General features: G+C 42.4%; 2 protein-coding genes across 2 annotated transcripts in view; both read right to left on the reverse strand.

Moving 5' to 3' along the window:
- LOC145524549 (uncharacterized) overlaps window positions 1–20,953 on the reverse strand; it is a 349,726-nt gene that overhangs the window by 15,611 nt on the left and 313,162 nt on the right. The window lies entirely within an intron of this gene.
- On the reverse strand, window positions 17,554–20,870 carry KLF14 (KLF transcription factor 14). The gene has a single exon (XM_081536758.1). It carries the CDS (start codon window positions 20,868–20,870, stop codon window positions 19,887–19,889), a length of 984 nt encoding a protein of 327 aa, XP_081392884.1. The 3' UTR covers window positions 17,554–19,886.

The following is a 20,953-nucleotide window of genomic DNA, read 5'->3' on the forward strand; positions in this document are numbered from 1 at the left end:
ATCTCACACGCTAGTAAAGTAATGCTCAAAATTCTCCAAGCCAGGCTTCAGCAATACGTGAACTGTGAACTTCCAGATATTCAAGCTGGTTTTAGAAAAGGCAGAGGAACCAGAGATCAAATTGCCAATATCCGCTGGATCATCGAAAAAGTAAGAGAGTTCCAGAAAAACATCTATTTCTGCTTTATTGACTATGCCAAAGCCTTTGACTGTGTGGATCACAATAAACTGTGGAAAATTCTGAAAGAGATGGGAATACTAGACCACTTGACCTGCCTCTTGAGAAACCTGTATGCAGGTCAGGAAGCAACAGTTAGAACTGGGCATGGAACAACAGACTGGTTCCAAAGAGGAAAAGGAATACGTCAGGGCTGTATATTGTCACCCTGCTTATTTAACTTATATGCAGAGTACATCATGAGAAACGCTGGGCTGGAGGAAGCACAAGCTGGAATCAAGATTGCCAGGAGAAATATCAATAACCTCAGATATGCAGACAACACCACCCTTATGGCAGAAAGTGAAGAAGAACTAAAAAGCCTCTTGATGAAAGTGAAAGAGGAGAGTGAAAAAGTTGGCTTAAAGCTCAACATTCAGAAAACTAAGATCATGGCATCTGGTCCCATCACTTCATGGGAAATAGATGGGGAAACAGTGGAAATAGTGTCAGACTTTATTTTGGGGGGCTCCAAAATCACTGCAGATGGTGATTGCAGCCATGAAATTAAAAGACTCTTACTCCTTGGAAGGAAATTTATGACCAACCTAGATAACATATTAAAAAGCAGAGACATTACTTTGCCAACAAAAGTCCGTCTAGTCAAGGCTATGGTTTTTCCAGTAGTCATGTATGGATGTGAGAGTTGGACTGTGAAGAAAGCTGAGCGCCGAAGAATTGATGCTTTTGAACTGTGGTGTTGGATAAGACACTTGAGAGTCCCTTGGACTGCAAGGAGATCCAACCAGTCCATCCTAAAGGAGATCAGTCCTGGGTGTTCATTGGAAGGCCTGATGTTGAAGCTGAAACTCCAATACTTTGGCCACCTGATGTGAAGAACTGACTCATTGGAAAAGACCCAGATGCTGGGAAGGATTGGGGGCAGGAGGAGTCGGGGACAACAGAGGATGAGATGGCTGGATGGCATCACCGACTCAATGGACATGGGTTTGGGTAGACTCCAGGCGCTGGTGATGGACAGGGAGGCCTGGTGTGCTCTTTGCGATTCATGGGGTGGCAAAGAGTCGGACATGACTGAGCGACTGAACTGAACTGAACTGAAGCCAAGTGGGCCTTAGGAAGCATTACTGCAAACAAAGCTAGTGGAGGTGACAGAATTCCAACTGAGCTATTTCAAATCCTAAAAGATGATGCTATTAAAGTGCTGTAATCAACATGTCAGCAAATTCAGAAATCTCAGCTGTGGCCACAGGATTGGAAAAGGTCAGCTTTCATTCTAATCCCAAAGAAGGGCAATGCCAAAGGATGTTCAAACTACCATAGAATTGCACTCATTTCACATGCTAGCAAGGTAGTGTTCAAAATCCTTCAAGCTAGGCTTCAATAGTACTTGAGCTGAGAACTTCAAGACATAGAGGTTGGATTTAGAAAAGGCAAAGAAACCAGAGATCAAATTGCCAACACCCATTGGATAGTAGAGAAATAACGGTATTCCAGAAAAACATCTACTTCTGCTTCATTGGGGCTCCCCTCGTGGCTCAGCAATAAAGAATCTGCCTGCAATGCAGGAGACCTGGGTTTGATCCCTAGGTCAGAAGATCCCCTGGAGGAGGGCACGGCAATCCACTCTAGTACTCTTGCCGAGAGAATCCCATGAACAGAGCCTGGCAGGCTGTAGTCCAGAGGGTCGCACAGAGTCAGACATGACTGAAGTGACTTAGCAGCAGCAGCAGCAGCTGCTGCTTCATTGACTATGCTAAAACCTTTGACTGCATGGATCACAACAAACTGGAAAATTCTTAAAGAGATGGGAACACCAGACCACCTTACTTTCCTCCTGAGAAATCTGTGTGCAGGTGAAGAAGCAACAGTTAGAACCAGACATGGAAAAATGGACTGTTTCAAAATTGGGAAAGGAGTATAACAAGGCTGTATATTATCACTCTGCTTATTTAACTTACGTGTAGAGTACATCATGCAAAAGGCTGGGCTGGATGACTCACAAGCTGGAATCAGGATTGCTGGGAGAAATAACAACCTCAGATATGCAGATGATACCTCTCTCATGGCAGAAAGCGAAGAGGAACTAGAGAGCTTCTTGATGAAGGTGAAAGAGAAGAGTGAAAAAGCTGGCTTAAAACTCAACATTCAAAAAACTAAGATCATGGCATCCAGTCCCATCACTTCATGCCAAATAGATGGGGAAAAAGTGGAAGTAGCGACAGACTTTATTTTCTTGGGCTCCAAAAGCATTGTGGACAGTGACTTTAAATTAAAAGAAGCTTGCTCCTTGGAAGAAAAGCTATGACAAACCTAGACAGTGTGTAAAAAGCAGAGACATCACTGCCAACAAAGGTCCGTATAGTCAAAGTTATGATTTTTCCATTAGTTATGTACAGAAATGAGAGTTGGACATAAAGAAGGCAGAGTGCCAAAGAACTGATGATTTTGAACTGTGGTGCTGGAGAAGACTCTTGAGAGTGCCTTGGACTGCCAGGAGATGCAACCAGGCCATCCTAAAGGAAATCAGTCCAACTATTCTTTGGAAGGAGTGATAATGAAGCTGAAGATTCAATACTTTGGCCGGCCACCGGATGCCAAGAGCTGACTCATTAGAAAAGACCCTGATGCTGGGAAAGATGGAGGGCAGGAAGAGAAGGGGGAGACAGAGGATGAGATGGCTGATGGCATCAGTGAACATGAGTTTGAGCAAACTCCGGGAGATAGTGAAGGACAGGGAAGCCTGGCGTGCTGTGGTACATGGGGGCTGCCAAGAGTCAGACCCGACTTAGTGACTAAATAACAACAACAAGGTCTAGAATGTCAGTGCCTGACTTCTGAGCATTAAAAGTCTGTTGTCACATATTTTCCCCTGAAGGTGTCTTTTTCCAAGAAGCAGACTCAGTGTCTTGTCAACTTGTCTAGTGACCTGCATCTTATTCCAATTTATGTACAGAGTCACCTATCAGTCTTTTACCCCAGGGCTCTCTTGAATGGAAAACCCAAGAAGCAGGAGGGGTTCAAATCAGTACACAGGAGAGGACTGTCATTCTGGCCTCGAGGTCTCTGTTACTCTAACTGGAGTGACTGTTACTTTTTCTTGAGGCTTCCTTGTTGGATGATGTGCCTCCAAGAACTCTAGCAGAATGTGGAGTCTTGAAAGAGTCTCTGAACTTCTAGACATACATGTTGCCACCACCAGTTTCTATACAAGCCCTGGAGAAAAGCAACTTTTGGTTCTTATTAAACTGAATTTGATATTCTGGGCAATATGAGGAAGGTGACCTACCATTCCCTACTCAACAAAGTGCCTTATATGTCTACCTAAGTTTTAAGAGTGGATCCTAAGACTCTTTAATCCTAGACCTGAGACACCCACAGTGAGGGGCTAGGGAAGAACTTTATATCACAGGAGAATACCACTGTGACATTGTCTATGACTCCAAACCCATTAAGCTGCTGGTTGTCTGAGAAAAATGTTTTGTATTAGCTATGCAAATACCTGTGAAGATGGGAAGGTAGGTCTATTAATATTTTCTAGGGCTCCAGAACAAGAAATACCTCTCTCCCATAGGAGCTACATCAGGATAGGCCAGACGTTGAGAACAATCACAGTGGTCCCCTGAATGGGATTGAATACATGTTCAGGGCCTCCTGGACAATAACACAAGATTCCCTATTGCAAAAACATTAATATATTTGCTTGGCCAAAAAGTTCATTCAGGTTTTTCCGTACCATCTTATGGAAAAGCCTGAGTGAACTTCTTGGCTAACCCAAGAATAGCTAATGGCCAACATGTGACCAAAATGGACTAGAAGACCCCATCTATCTCAGTCATTCTAGTTATAGAGGAGATCAAAATGCCCCCATCAGCCTTAAAAATGGTGCTGAGATAAAAAATTATGAGATACTAGCAATCTAACGGAAAAGGTATGTATGATTTGAAACTAAGAATTTAATACCTCATAACTCTAGGTGGATCCTTTTCTTTTGCTGTCCAACCTGAAAATTCATCAGGGAAGCAAATGCCTCATCATGGATTTTGTACCAGTACTTGAGTAATTAAAGGGTCACTATAATGTGGATCATGCCTTACTAGGGAAGAGATCTGAATATCCAACTACTTCACAGATGACATATTCATATTCCTAGCTAAAATCAGCCCCTCTACTTGTGCACTAAATCCCACTGCCCTTGCCTCCTCAAAGATATCACTCCGGCAATTCTCCCCAACCTCTGACTTGCATTAACAATTTTTCATTCCTTCTTGGATCATTTTTATTAGCATATAAATGACTGGGTTTCCCCCTCCCCCATCTTAAAAAAAAATCACTTCTCTTGAGCTCATTTTTCCCTACCAACTTCCACTCCATTTCTTTGCTCTTAGTTACAGAAAAATGTCTCAAGTAGTGCCCTGTACTCATGGTCTCCAGGTTCTTTCCTCCTGTTCTTGCCTAAATCCATGGCAATCTGGCATTGACTCCTACCGCTCTATAATGACTGTTCTTATCAAGATCACCAATGACTGCTGAATGGTGAAAGCCAGTGTCCAACTCCCCAGTCTTCATTCTACTTGACTTAGCACAATCATCTGATAAAGTGGACCACTCTCTTTCTGGATACTTTCTTTATTATGCTTCATGCTATTTATTAGAACATCATGCTGTTGACTTTTTCCTACTCACTGGTCATATCGTCTCAGCTCCTTTTCTGGTTCCTCCTCAAGTCCCTCAGTTCTTCACGTAGGTTGTCCCAGGAATTACTCTTAACCTTTCTTCTCTTCTCCCTCTACACTTGCTCTCATTGATTGGATTCAGACTATGAGCTTAAAATATGCTATTAATTCCCAAGTTTTTAATCTCCAGTCCAAGACCTTTCTCCCAAACTACAGACTTCTTTCATTGCCTATGCACAGTTTCCACTGTTTGCATAACATACAACTCAAACTCAACTTGTCCAAAACTGAACACTTGTTCTTCCCCTACACATGTGCCTCAACTTGTTGTTATTGTTCAGTTGCTAACTTGCATCTGACTTTTTGTGACCCGATGGGATATAGCACACCAGGCTCCTTGGTCCTCCACTAACTCCTGGAGTTTGCTTAAATTCATGCCCACTGAGTTGGTGATGCTATCTAACCATCTCATCCTCTGCCACCCACTACTCCACCTGCTCTCAATCTTTCCTAGCTTCAGAGTCTTTTCCAATGATTCGACTCTTCACATCAGGTGGCCAAATTATTGGAGCTTTAGCAGCAGTCCTTTCAATGAATATTCAGGGTTGATTTCCTTTAGGATTGACTGGTTTAATCTCCTTGTTGTCCAAGGGACTCTCAAGACTCTTCTCCAGCACCGCTATTCAAAAGCATCAATTCTTTGGCACTCAGACTTCTTTATGGTCCAATTCTCACATCTGTACATGACTACTGGAAAAACCACAGCTTTGACTATATGGACCTTTGTTGGCAAAGGGATGTCTCTGTTTTTTAATACACTGTCTAGGTTTGTCATAGCTTTCCTTCCAGGGAGCAAGAGTCATTTAATATCATGGCTGCAGTCACAGTCCTCAGTGATTTTGGAGCCCGAGAAAATAAAATCTGTCAGTGTTTCCATTTTTTCCCCTTCTTTTTGCCATAAAGTGATGGGACTGGATGCCATGATCTTAGTTTTTTGAATGTTGAGTTTTAAGCCAGCTTTTTCACTCTCCTCTTTCAGTTTAACCAAGAGACTCTTTAGTTTCTCTTCACTTTCTGCCATTAGAGTGGTATCACCTGCATATAGGAGGTTGTTGATATTTCTCCCTGCAATCTTGATTCCAGCTTGTGATTCATCCAGCCCAGCATTTTGCATGATGTAATAAGCATGGTGATAATATATAGCCTTGACGAACTCCTTTCCCAATTCTGAACCAGTCAGTTGTTCCATGCCTGGTTCTAACTGTTGCTTCTTGACCTGCATATAGTTTTCTCAGGAGACTAAAGTGTTTGGGTATTCCCATATCTTTAAGAATTTTCCACAGTTTGTTGTGATCCACACAGTCAAAGGCTTTAGTGTAGTCAGTGAAGCAGATGTTTTTCTGGAACTCCTTTGCTTTCTCTATGATCCAACAGATGTTGGCAATTTGATCTCTGATTCCTCCGCCTTTTCTATATCCACCTTGCACATCTGGAAGTTCTCTGTTCAAATATTTTTGAAGCTTAGGTTGAAGGATTTTGTGCATTGGATTTTGTGAAGGATTTGTGCTAGCAATCACAAGATTGCTAGCATGTGAAATGAGTGTAACTGTGTGGTAGTTTGAACATTCTTTGGCATTGCCCTTCTTTGGGATTGGAATGTAAACTGACTTTTTCCAGTCCTGTGGTGACTCCTGAGGTTTCCAAATTTGCTGACATATTGAATGCAACACTTTAACACCATCATCTTTTAGAATTTGAAATAGCTCTGCTGGAATTCTGTCACCTCTACTAGCTTTGTTCATAGTAATGCTTCCTAAGGCCCACTTGACTTCACACTCCAGGAAGTCCTGACCTGGGTGAGTGACCATACCATCGTGGTTATCTCGTTCATTAAGACCTTTTTTTGGTACAGTTCTTCTGTGATTTCTTGACACCTCTTCTTAATCTGTTCTTCTGTTAGGTCCTTACCATTTCTGTCCTTAATTGGGCCCATCTTTGCGTGAAATGTTTCCTTGGTATCTCTAATTTTCTTGAAGAGCTCCCTAATCTTTCCCAGTCTATTGTTTTCCTCTATTTCTTTGCGTTGTTCACTTAAGAAGACTTTCTTATCTTTCCTTGTTATTCTCTGCATTCAGTTGGGTATATCTTTCCCTTTCTCCCTTGCCTTTTGCTTCTCTTCTTTCCTCAGCTATTTGTAAGGCCTCTTCAGACTAGCACTTTGCCTTCTTGCATTTCTTTTTCTTAGGGATGGTTTTGGTCACTGCCTCTTGTACAGTGTTATGAACCTCCATCCTTAGTTCTTCAGGCACTGTCTACCAGATCTAACCCCTTGAATCTATTCATAACTGCTACTGTATAATCATAAGGGATTTGATTTAGATCATACCTGGATGGCCTAGTGGTTTTCTCTACTTTCTTCAACTTAAGTCTGAATTTTGCAATACGGAGCTCATGATCTGAGCCACAATCAGCTTTGGGTCTTGCTTTTCTTGATTGTATAGAGCTTCTCCATCTTTGGTTGCAAAGAGCATAATCAACCTGATTTCAGTGTTGACCATCTGGTGCTATCTATGTGTACAGTTGTCTCCTGGGTTGTTGCAAAAGGGTGTTTGCTATGACCAACATGTTCTCTAGACCAAACTCTGTTAGCTTTTGCTCTGCTTCATTTTGTACTCCAAGGACAAACTTGCCTGTTATTCTGGTTATCTCTTGACTTCCTACTTTCGCATTCCAGTCCCCTATGATGAAAAGAACACCCTTTTTTTTTTTTTTTTTTTTTTTTGGTGTTAGTTCTAGAAGGTTTTGTAGGTCTTCATAGAACTGGTCAATTTCAGCTTCTTTGGCATCAGTGGTTGGGGCATAGACTTGGATTACTCTGGTACTGAATGGTTTGTCTTAGAAATGAACCAAGTTCATTCTGTCATTTTTGAGATTGCACCCAAGTACTGCACTTCAGACTCTTGTTGATTATGAGGGCTACTCCATTTCTTCTTAGGGATTCTTGCCTACAGTAGTAGATATAAAGGTCATCTGAGTTAAATTTACCCATTCCAATCCATTTTAGTTCACTGATTCCTCAGATGTTGATGTTCAATCTTGTCATCTCCTGCTTGACCACATCCAATTTACCTTGATTCATGGACCTAACATTCCAGGTTCCTATGCAACATTGTTCTTTATAGCATCTGACTTCACTTTCAGCACCAGGCATATCTACAACTGAATGTAGTTTCTGCTTTGGCCCAGTTGCTTCATTCTTTCTGGAACTGTTAGTAATTGCCCTCCATTCTTCCGCAGTAGCATATTGGACACTTTCTGACCTGGGGGATTCATCTTTCAGTGTCATATCTTTATGCCATTTCATAATGTCTATGAGGTTCTGTAATTAAGAGTACTGAAGTGGGTTGCCATTTCCTTTTCCAGCCCCTACTTCTAGACTTCCTCAACTTAATTGATGACAACTCCATCCTCCCAGCTGCTCAGGCCTATGAACTTTGAATCATTCTGACTCCTCTCATTCTCTCACTCACTATAACTAATCTTTAGTAAAGTCTATTGATTTTTCCTCTAACATGTATTAGAATCTGATCACTTCTCACCACTTCCTCTACCATCACTCTGGTCCAAGCCATCATCATCTAGATTAATGAGACTGCCTCCTGACATATCACCTTACTTAAGTCCCTTTAACATAACAGTCTTCCTGGTGGCTTTCCTGGTGGCTCAGGTGGTAAAGAATCTGCCTACAGTGTGGAAGACCTAGGTTCGATCCCTGGATTGGGAAGATCCCCTGGAGGAGGGCATGGCAATCTACTTCAGTATTCTTGCCTGGAGAATCTCCATGGACAGAGGAGCCTGGAGGGCTACAGTCCATGGGGTTGCAATGAGTCAGACATGACTGAGCTACTAAGCATAGCACAACATAATAGAATGATCTTAAGCATAAGGCAGATCATATCATGCTTCTGCTCAAGGTCCTCCATAACTCAACATTTTATCCAGAGAAAAAGCCAAATTGTAGGCTATAAGACCCATATGATATGGCATCTCCTCTTCCTTCTAATCAAAATTCTCCAGCCACCCTGGTCTCCTTTTTCTTTCTTGATCTCATCCTCTTGGCTGTTGGTATAACTGTTCCCTCTGCCTGAACAATTTCTTGCCAGATAGTTTCTGGCTAATTCTTTCACCTCCTTCAAGTCTTTGCTCATATTTTAATGTACAATGAAGCCTATCCAGATCACCCTGTTTATAACCTCAGTCTAACCTGTATTCCCACCCAGCACATCCCACTTAGCCTGCTGTACTTTTTATTAACTCATTATCTTTTATTACTTAAAATACTACATACTTATTGCTTTCTTTTTTCTTTTTGGCCACACCACACAGCATGTGGGATCTTAGTTCCTCCACCAGGGATCGAACCCGTGCCCCCTGCATTGGAAGCACAGTATCTTAACCACTGGACCACCCGAGAAGTCCCTATGTTCTATATCCCTTCCTCTAAAATTAGAGCATAAGGGCAGGAATCTGTTTTAGTCATTTTGTATGCTAAGGGCCTATAACAGTACCTGACACATTCTAAGTGCTCAATAAATATTTGTTGACACGTATGTCCCAGCCCATGAAAGCCTGGTTCTTTTAGGTAAAAGCCACACACAGCTCCAGAAGGAAAGCTTTTGGCACTGTCTCTGGGGCTTCTAGATGCATTCTAGTCTATTGCTGACCCCTGCTGGAACCCACTGAGCAAGTTGCTATCCTACCCTTGACTGCAGGAATGGACCCAAAATTTCATGGGTGACAGGATGCTGCTGATACTCTTTTCTGCCATCTACTGTGTCGTACACATACATTTAGAGAAGTAATAACTATAATCTTTCCTTTCCCTTGTACTTTTCCTGATTCTAGGGGTCTGTAGAAGATAGACTTAAAGTTTGCTTTTGTTTTATTTATATTTGATGTTCATTCTTTAGTAAGGACTCCATTAGTTGGGGATGGGGAGGCTGCTCTTAGTTTTACCTTCAGAACTAGTAACTTAATCCTTTTTTTCTTTCTTTTTTTTGGCTGTGGCTTGGGGCTTGTGGGATCTTAGTTCCCCAACCAGAGATTGAACCCAGGTCCTTGGCCGTGTAAGCACAGAGTCCTAACCACTGAACTGCTAGGGAATTCCCAAGAACTAATAACTTTGTCTTTAACCAGACTAAAAATTGGTGGGAGGGAGATATGCTTTTCTTCCACGTGATCATTACCTTTGTAACCAAAGGCATCCATTTGCCTCAAAAAAAAAAAAAAAAGATAATTATAGCAGAAATGCAAAGGTTAAATAATGACTCTAGTCCAGCTTTTGAAGTCTACAACTAAATACTAATCTTGAAAGCTTTGTTGGGGAAGTAAAAGAAGCTCCAAACTTCAGACATTCTTAAATACTGAGCAAAGCATGAAGCCTGGACAAAAAGTCTTACTATAAATCAGTAGGCAAAGTAAACTTGGAGAATGACAGTAGGAAGTTGTCACCTACTGAGGGGGAAGTGCAGTGTTCTTCCAGCCAAAAGAGCCTAGGCTAAGCGGAAGGTCAGTGGGGTTGAGACAAAACTTACCTGGTGCTTAGATCCCTGAGAAGGAACCCACCAACCCCCTCATTACTTGGGTGTTGGCCCAGAAAAAGGAAGGAGGACGTGACATCAGGAACTCAAATAAGATGAGGTAGAATCTGGACTTCTGGGCTAGCCCTTCACTTCCACTGCAAGTTCAATGTGGTGCAATGGGAACATGGTGCTGTCAAGAAGTAATTCTGCAGTAGCTGAGATATCTAGACAGATGGACCTGTACCCAAGTTTCCTATTCCCTTGGTGTGATATGGTGTGACATTTTTCATGTCTTGGCAAGAGGGTGCCAAAATGCTGAGAGAACTCAACAACACCCAGAAGTTTCCAATTGGGATGAGAAAGTTACATTCAACTGAGACCTCATAAATAAATGCTATAGCAGGACCATTAGCTCCAGCAGAGAAATGAGAAATGGGTCAAGCTCTGAATCATCAAGAGTTTTGTTAAAAATAAAATGAGAGGGACAATGAGTATTCTAGAGAAGAAGGAAGGAAGGAAGACCTGGAAAGGGGGAGAGATTTTCCTGAGGGAGTTTAGATTGGGTTCAGTTTCTATGTGATTTAACTTTTGTTGGCACTCCCACCCTCACATGCCTACTCCTGCAATGAGCTTAGAAAATGGGAATGAGTCTCTGAGTTTCTGGAAAAGGATGAACAAAGAAACCCCTGTTCAAATCCTAGAATAGACATTAGCATTCCTGAGCTGACATCTCTAACATTAATATATGGGCAAAAAGGATGTTGATTCCTTTAGGTTCTTGAAGTAGTACACTTTTGCAGCATAAAATGATCTATTTTTGCCCCACTAATGTTTTATACTTTGAATTTTATTTTGACTCTGATATTAACCTTGTCATACCTGCTTGCTTTTATTAACATTGCTTGGTGTATCCTATCCTATCTTATCATTTGCTTTTGTTTTTTAATCAATAGCATTTTCCCCCTCCTTTAAAATATTTTTCAATTTTTAGAAAATGCATGCAAGCAATACATGGAGATATTTACATTTTAAAAGAGCAAAAACATTATATTATTGTCTCTCAATCCTGGTTCTTTCTTTAACTAACTGCTACTATCCTTTGACCACTTTTTTTGGTCCTCATATCTTAAATTGTGGATTCTTTATATTTTCTGGATATTAATCCTGTGCCTGTTAATTTTTTTTTCAGAGTGTAGCATGCTATTTAATTTTGATTATGTTTTCAGAAGAAGGCAGAGTGCTAAAGAATTGATGCTTTCAAACTGTGGTGCTGGAGAAGACTCAAGAGTCTCTTGGACAGCAAGGAGATCGATCCAGTGAATCCTAAAGGAAAACAACTCTGAATACTCATTGAAGGACTGATGCTGAAGCTAAAGTTCCAATACTTTGGCTACCTGTCATGAACAGCCAACACACTGGAAAAGACCCTGAGGCTTGGAAAGAATGAAGGCAGGAGAAGAGGGTGACAGGGGGTGAGATGGTTGGATGGCATCAGCAACTCAATGGACATGAACTTGGGCAAACTATGGGAAATGGTGAGGGACAGGGAGGCCTGGTATGCTGCAGTCCACGGGGTTGCAAAGAGTTGGACACAACTCGGCAACTGAACAACATATTTTCAGATGTAAAACAGTTTAGAATTTGGATGCAGTGAAACCTGTCATTTCCTTCTTTAAATTTTTGTTTTTAAAATTTTTGTATCCTAAACAAGAAGGTCTTTAACCCAATGATGTTATCTTCAAGTTTTTAAATAAATTTTATGGCTTAAAAATGTTTAGATCTTTACCATCTAACATCTGAGATTTATTTTTCTTAAAGATTTGGGATAGAATGTAATGTTACATTTTATTTTGTTGTTTTATTTTCTCATGAATAGCCAGTTGTCTCAATGAAATTTATTGACTAATTTGTCTTTTCCACACTAATGTGAAGTAATACATCTGCTATATGCCAAATTCTATAGTCACAATGAATTCTTTATTGGGGGGTTGGAGTTCTTTATTCAGCTCACTAATTTGTCTATTCCTGCACTATACCACACTGTTTTAATGACCATAGCTTTGTAATATTTTTATATCTGATAAATCAACTCTCCCTCTCACCTCCCATGTTCTTCTGTAATATTTCCTTGAAAAAGTTTCACGAAAAATCTACTGGGGGTTTTGGCTGAAATTGCGTTAAATATATAAATTTGAGAAAAGGGCACACATCTTTATAGTACTGAATTTTAGGAACATTATCCCTATTTAGTCATATTTTCTTTTACATCATTCAGTAAAAGTTTTATAGTCTTGTCTACAAAAGATTTTTTATGCTATTCATTGCTACTGCATATGGAATCACTTAATTTATTATATTTTATGATTAATGATTGCTGACATATAGAAAAGTCAATGATTTTCTCTTTTATTCAATTAATGTAGTAAATTATATCAATGCTGTTATTGTTGTTTAGTCACTAAGTCGTGTCTGACTCTTTTGTGGCCCCATGAACTGTAGCCTACCAGGCTCCTCTGTCCATGGGATTTCCCAGCAAGAATACTGAAATGGGTTGCCATTTCCTTCTCCAGGGCATCTTCCTGACCCAGGGACTGAACCTATGTCTGTTGTATCTACTGCATTGGCAGGCAGATTCTTTACCACTTAGCCACCTGGGAAGCCCTAAAATTTGTTTATATAAATCATATCAACAGAGCTCAATTAGTGAATTCATCTTGCATTTCTGAGATAAATTTAACATTATCATGTTGCATTATTATTTTCACTGCTGCTGAAATACAATTTATGATATTTTATTTGGGATTTTTGCATAATCTTTACAAATCAAAAGTGGTGTACTTTTTTTCCTCATCTTTTATATATCTCGTTTTGGCATCAAGGTCAGCTTAACTATATAACATGAAATAAACTGGATAACTTTCTCTTCCTATGATTTAAAATGATTTATAAAATATGGAAGTTATCTGTTTCTTAAAGGTTTAGAGAATTTGCCTTTATAACTGCCTGGACCAAGTGCCTTTTTTGGAAATAAATCTTTTACTACTATTTTGGTTTCAGATTTTCTACATTTTCTTCAACTACTTTGAAATTTTATATTTTCCTGTAAAATGATCCATATATTTTTCAACTCTATTGATATAAAGTTATTTGTATTATTATAACTTAAAAATCTGCTCATGCATTATGATTTTATATCCCTTGTTATACCTGATAATTTTTTATGCCTTCTCATCTCTTTCTTAATCATATTTGCCAAAGAAATCTGTTTTTATTAGGCTCTTAAAAACAGAGTTTTGGACAACTCTACTAATTTTTTTTCTTGTTTCACTAATTTCTGCTTTTATCTATTGCAGTGTTTTTTCAACTTTTTTTCATTATTACCCCTCTAGGGAACTTTTTGGACCTTTTTTCAACCCTTAATCACTACTTTCTTCATACCCCCAATATTAAACCACATATACAGCATATATGTGTTTCTATAGTATAGTCTTGTGAAAAGCCACAATCACTGCCATATCTAATATTTTTTTCGCCCTCAAGAGCTAATTTTTACTTCCTAAGTGGCAATATTTTCCCTATTGAGAATGCATTACCCATTGTAATGTCTTTTTCTATTTTCTTTGGGCTTATTTTCCTTTTCTTCTGGAGTTAAAAGCTTAGTTCATTTACTTCCATTTTTTTAAAATAAGAAATTTAAGGCTATAAGCTGTACTTTTCCCCCCAGTGCTGTTTGCTTACATTACTGAAGTTTTGCTATTTTGTATTTTTGGTTTCCATTCAGATCTAAATGTTTGTAACTGCCACTTTTACCTGAGTTATGTAGAGGCTTGCTTTTACATTTCCCAATATGTGGATTTGGAGTTAGGTTTTTATCATATTTTTATGTGACTGTCTATCTGGAGTTTGTTGAGACATGCTATCTTACCATATGGTCAACTAAAATTCCTGCAATCTTTCAAAGCTTGATGTTTTCTGTAGACTTTTTGTGGATACTTTTTATCAATTTAAAAATTATTTTTGTTACTAGTTTGGTAAGGTGTTTTTACTTTTTATTTTAAAATTTTTATTTTTTAAATTGAAGTATAGTTGATTAACAGTATTGTGTTAATTACTGCTACATAGCATGCTAAGGTGTTTATAAATTAAATTACAAATTGGTGTTGCATTTTTTTGTCTGTTTTTTGTTTTTATCTTTTTTGACAGTGCCATGTGGCATCTTTCCTAACCAGGGATCCAACCTGTGCCTCCTACATTGGAAGCACAGGGTCTTAACTACTGAACCACCAGGGAAATCCTGGTATTGAGTTTTAACAAATATTTACTTTGGAACCAGAGATGATTTTGCTTTTTCCTTCTTAATTTCTATTAATTTGATTAGCTACTTTAATACATTTCATGCGTCTCATCTACCCTATGCCTTTCCTTAGAGACCTAACTCTGTACATTCTTCATACAGAGAATGGAGAATGTACACATTTGTGATCATATTTACAATGGTAATATCACTAAGACTAAGCTAAAAATGTTGAAGGTACATCTATTTTTCTGTAAGCTTCTAATATACCTGTCTTAGTGTTAATGGGATGATTTCCTATTTCTTCCTCTGCAGATTCAGGTAGGTACCTCTCAGTATTTCCCTGGATCTGAGATCCCTGGTGGGAGTGCACATTTCCATTTCCTCTCTGAGAACTTGCTCCCATTCTTCTGTTATATCTCTTTGGGCTCCAATTACCTCCTCTACTTTAGTAATGAGTAAATTACCACCCTCTTCTATAGTCTCATCTTAAGATCATTTGGCTCTTTGCCATTTTTATTTTCCAATTTGTATTATTAATGTTTTTGTGTCCTTTAAGAACACATTTGTTTTAAAGAAATCCTTTTCTTCCTCCAGATCAATTGGTCTCTCTTCCTTTATTCACTTTTCACCCTCCCAGTGCTTCCATTTTGACTTCCAGGTCTGAATATATACTTGAAACAAATATAGTTCCTACTTGATTTCCTAAATAGACCTGCTTCCTAGGGAGAGAAGAATCCAGGCACAACCCTTTTTAATACTCTTCCTAGCCTTTGGAATTACAATAGTATTGCTTTTCTCTACCTTAAATCCCCATATAACAAACATTTGCATTTCTTTTTACATTTATGATTAAAATCCACCATTCCTCTGTGACTGAACACACAACCTGAGTCCTTGAAATTCCCATCAGGGCTCATATAGTCAACACATGAGGCACCAACTTGTGAGATAAATGGAAGGTGACTCTGAATACCCATATGCCTTAAAGAACTTTACCCCTTCCAGAAGTCTCTCCATAGACCCTATAAAAGGATGCAATGCAAATCAAGATTAGCCCAAATTGGGCTAATGCCAATTAGCTAATGCCATTGGGCTAATGGCAATTAGCTAATGCCACCTGTTAATCCCCAGTAAAATTGAAGGGCTACACTCTCCCAAGTTTATTTGAAGTACACATGGAACTTCTGCCATTAAGTTTCTTGAATTCCTTATCTGGAATTCTGGCAGAGAATAAAAGGCAGCACAGATTTTTCTATTCAGCAGCGCCTTTCCCTTCTGCAGCAAGCCTATTCTTGTGAATATCTATGTGAAGCCTCAACTATATCTATGTGAATCAAGATCAGCCACAGTGACCTGCACAGCCTACTTTTGCAAAGCCCTACATCTAATACCTCTAAAAAAATAATGACTTGCCTGTGGACATTAGCTACCATAAGCTGCTAGAATTTGAAAAGGTCAAAGAACTAAAAGGCCCCAAATCACTACAGCACTAAAGTCTGTGCTCTGGGAAACCAGATGTTACATCTCCATCTTATTTTGGTCCCCTAATTCCAGTCAGATTGCCTATTTCTCATGACTTTGTAGACAATGGATATTTGCATGTGTTAGGGCTTAAGGAGAACAATTAATTGCATCCATTTCCTTTCTAAGTTCTCAACCAACTAGGTAATAGATATAAGAATCAGACCAATGAAGATCAAAATATCAGTATTTTGTTAAGAAGGCTGTCCAAATTGGGCTTTCCAAAGCCACCCCTCCACTGCCTTTCACACCCTTCCTGATTCCTCTATTGGGATTACTCACCCAAAGAATATACAAAGGAATCACTTACCTGGGGAGTTGCAAGGAGGCATGACTGTTCCAAAAGTGGAGACAGAGGGAAGTACTCTTCAGACTTGCCTCTGGAAGGCAGGCCTGGGCCTCAGCAGGTGTGCTTACCATATGAAAGCTGGGATCTGAGTGGTATGGGTACAGATAGCAGGCAAAGAAGTACAAGAGGCAGGCCTGGCCCACAGAAGGTGTGCTTACCATACGAAAGCTGGAATCTGAGTGGTGTGGGTACACATAGCAAGCAAAGAGGTTCAAAAAAGAGAAGAGAGCTTAGAGTGAGTGAGTGAGTTCATGATGACCCTCTTCTCTATGTCTCGATCAGAGAATACAATCTTCCTTTGGAGACAAGTGAGTAAGAGGTGCAGACTGGGGCCAAGAGTGAATTCCAACACAACTGTCTACTTGGAGGAGAATAGGAAAATAAGGACAAAGAAAGATTCCTGTCCCCATAGGTGGGGCAAAGCCTGTACTCTTCATTCCCTTCCAGCAGGGACAGGGGATCCCATTCCCTCATGCCCAAGGGCTGACGTGGAATTCACTCCCAGCCCCCAACCTGTATTTCAGGAAGAATTTGATAAATACCTTCTGTTACTAGGTCATTCCTATATCAAAACTCAGGATGGTGGGAGTAGGGCAAGGGCCAGAGGTTCAGATTGACCCCACCAAACTCCAGATATATTCACTTGCTAAGGTCCATCTGACTAGCAAAAAGAAGCAAAAGAAACACTAATAAAACTAGGAAGGCCCTTTCAAGGCATTTCACTAATAATGTCCTCAAGAGCTCTCTGGCTGCTGGAGTGAAAAGGGTAAAACAATACCCAAGGCCAAGAAAGACCAGTCTACAAATATTGCCCCCATTATCTGTCTCCCTTCCCACCACCCCAAGTCCTTGGAGAAGTCAGTGAAAGACACGCCGCGTTTAGACTGTCAGAGGCCAATCCCAGACAAAAATCCCCAAGGTACAAGAACTCAAATAAGGACACTACTGGGGAGATTGAAAAATCAAACATTATTTATCAGATGGTGATAGGAAACATCACGCTTTCTTGAGCCCAATTCCAGAATGGTCAGTGGGAGTTTCTCTCACATTAACTTCATTGGTCCGCCTACCCAATGGCAGCTCTTCTACTGAAGGGGACAAAGGAGAAATCATAGTCCTTAAGGGGGCCCCAGAGTGCCCTTCTTATCAAGTCCCGGCTGAGGAGACAAAACAAGCAAACAAAGGACTTCCCACCACCAAAACCAGCCTTCACAACTGGGGGCCTCCTCTTCCCACGTGTAACGCAAGGAGAGCTCCACTTGCCCTGCTTAGTCCTCAACAGGGAAACACTACTTCTTTATACCCTTTGGGTCCTTCCTAAATACCTTTCCTTCACTTAGTCTAGTGAGCACTTAGTAGAGTCCCTGTGTTTATATCACTTACTCTCTCAAGGAAGCTAGAGTGCCCAGGACCAGAAACTGGCATTGAAAAGTAATCTACCAGATAAAAAGATAAAGTCTCTCCCAAGATGCTATAGAGGCATTCCCACTTTAAGTCCATATTGTATGGAAGGAGGGAATGGACTCAACCTGCTTAGAAAACAGCTTTCGGGTTAAACACAACAGGCAAAGGGTTCAGCGGGAACTGGACAGCTGAAGGAACATAGAAGTGATTGTGAATAGGGAAGGAGGGGATCTCGGTGGCAGTAAGGAAGAGTGGTACCCTTTGACTAAGAGCCCAGATGGGGTAACTAAGCATGATGGAAAGAGTCAGATAGAAGGCCAGATAACTAAATTTTAGTTATGACTTTGCCAGCAACTCAGCATGTGACTTTGAGCTTATCTAGCCTTCAGTATCTTCATCTGCAAAATAGGGGAAAGCAGTCTGTTTAACTAGATGCCTCTTATGGTACTTTGATAGTATGGCATCCTTCACAAGTGTGATCGATGGACTATTACAAGATATTCAGGAGGGGGCCAAAGGGGACTTTACCAGAGCAGGAAATGCCTTTCAGCCTCATCTCTAATGAAAGGATCACATTCACACATACATAAGCAGAGTGGCCGACAATTTCATCATAGCAGCAGAAACACAGAGAAAAATACATACTGGTGAAGCTCAATTCCTGCACTAAGGGAGCAATATGGAGGGGCTCCAAGGTCAGGGGAGAAGGGTCCTTCCATATGACAATAACTTTCACCTTTCTGTCCCTTCCCCAAATCCAGAGCAGCTGGCTTTTTGAAAGCAGCCACTCCCACTTCCCTTCCCTAAAATCACCAACTCACCTGTTGCAGAAACAAAAATGCACAGATCCCAAGGGAAATAACCCACTAGCTAGCTAGAAATGGACAGAATCTACCACACCTAAGGTCACTTGGGAGTGGCAGTTGGGATCAAAAGCCCTTATTTCCCTGAAACTTAACAATGACTCTGAAAGGTCTTCATTTGGACCTATCCCAACCACAGTCACTTGGTTTTGCCCTCTTGGTGAAGTGGGAACTCACCTGGACCACCCTTTTATTTCTGGTGCATTTATGATTGTTTCCAAATTTTTTGACCAACCTCATTGTGAGTGAGCCAGGAAGTTACCTCCCCAAGTAGGACTCCAAATGACAGGAAAAGCTAGGACAACGACGCAAGCGCAGGGTTTCAGCCCTCGCAACAGGACCTGCAAACAGACGCATGCCACTCCCCAGACACCAAGAAGCATCTCCCAGCCATCCATCCACATGGATTCTAACATGGCCTCTCCTAGCAGAGGTAGCTGGGGCAATTGGGGTGCGGAGGACATCGACCTCCTATCAACCTGGGATCCCTGTTTAAAAGATACTAAAAATACATTAGTAAACATCACTGTTTACAGAAATAGAAATCATTTCTGTTTCCAAAGGCCTCTCACCATCCCAGTCCTGGACATTCCCAAGACTGCCACCCCTGACACCCTCTCCAAGGTCCGCCCTGGTGGGTGGGTAAGACACCAGAGTCTTTTGAGACTGAGAGCTCCTCAGGCACCTGAGAATTCCAGTTTCACATCTCTGGTTCCCATGGAAGGGAGAATCTTCAGGACTCTGGAGAGTACGGGGGTTCATCCCTTCTTATCAGTTCCGGGGGGCTGTCTTGAGGCAATCCCCCCCTTTTGGATGATATACTTGTTGTAAGAATTCCTGCTATTTTCGGGCCCCCAGTCCCTCCCCAGAGTCCAACATGCCTGCCTGGACCCCCCTACCCCCAACCCCCAGAGCGGAGAAGCCAGTCTGTGCCTTGGTAGAATCACTCAGGGAAAGAGGGATGGGCAGAGAAAAAGCAAGGACAGTGGCCTGGGGGATCGTCCTTGAGGGAACGACTAACAGCAGTGACTGTCAGACAAGCAGGTGGTGAAGCTGGGCACCTGCCCGGGGACGGAGCCGGAGCTGTCCACCAGGTTGGCGGGTTGCGGGTCGACGCGGGGGGTGCGACGGCGCCCCCGGTACTCGATCATGTCAGGATGATAGGATGGGTGGCGGCGGGCGTGCTTGGTCAGGTGGTCGCTCCGAGAGAACTGCTTGGGGCAGAGTGGGCAGGAGAAGCGTTTCTCGCCCGTGTGCGTCCTGTAGTGGCGGGCCAGCTCGTCGGAGCGCGTAAACTTCTTGTCGCAGTCGAGCCAGTCGCAGGAGAAAGGGCGCTCACCCGTGTGGGTGCGCTGGTGGGACTTCAGATGTGATGACTTGTAATAGGCTTTGTTGCAGCCCGGGAAGGGGCAGCGATGGCGCTTGGCTGCAGGTGTTACTGGCCTCCGACGGGGGCCTGGACCTGTGGCGGGGGCGGGGCCGGCCCCAGGGGCCACGCCAGACACCGCGCCAGGGTGGGCAGGCGCTCCCGGGACGGCTGGCGCGCCAGGGACCTCGAGCGCGCCGGAGGAGTGCATGGGTCCCGAGACCTCGGCTGCGCTGGAGGCCGGGGCTGGCTGGGAGCCCAGGGTCGGGCCGGAGCACGGGGTCGGGTCGGAGGAGCCGGACGAGGCGCGCAGAACTTCCCCGGAGTACTCTCCGAAGCCCCCGCCAGAGCCGCCGCGCAAGTCAGCCAAGACGCTTGCAGCCAGCAGGTGGGGCGCGGCGCCGCCCGCGCCGGGGCTAGGGGCGGGGACCTGGGGGAGCGGGGGGACCGACGCGGGCCCCGGTGGCCCCGGACCCGGCAGAGCGGACTCCGGCGGCGCCGCACCCACCTCCGAGCTGGCCGCTCCGCCCGCGCCCTCGGGGTCCGGCGGGCGGCGGTGAACCACAGCACCCGCGGACATGGACACCAAGCACTCGGCGGCGAAGTAGTCCAGGCACGCCACGGCAGCCGACATGCTGGCACCGCCGGGCCGCCGGCGCGCGCCGTCCGAGCGCGGCCGGCCGCGGGCGAGAGAGTTCTCGGGAGCGTCCGTCCCCG

This window comes from Giraffa tippelskirchi, chromosome 10 (assembly GCF_054371585.1).
Source record: "Giraffa tippelskirchi isolate mGirTip1 chromosome 10, T2T-mGirTip1v1.2.pri, whole genome shotgun sequence".
NCBI lineage: Eukaryota > Metazoa > Chordata > Mammalia > Artiodactyla > Giraffidae > Giraffa > Giraffa tippelskirchi.

Coding starts and splice junctions, on each gene's coding strand:
- KLF14 (XM_081536758.1), bottom strand. CDS start 20,870: ATGTCGGCTGCCGTGGCGTGCCTGGACTACTTCGCCGCCGAGTGCTTG.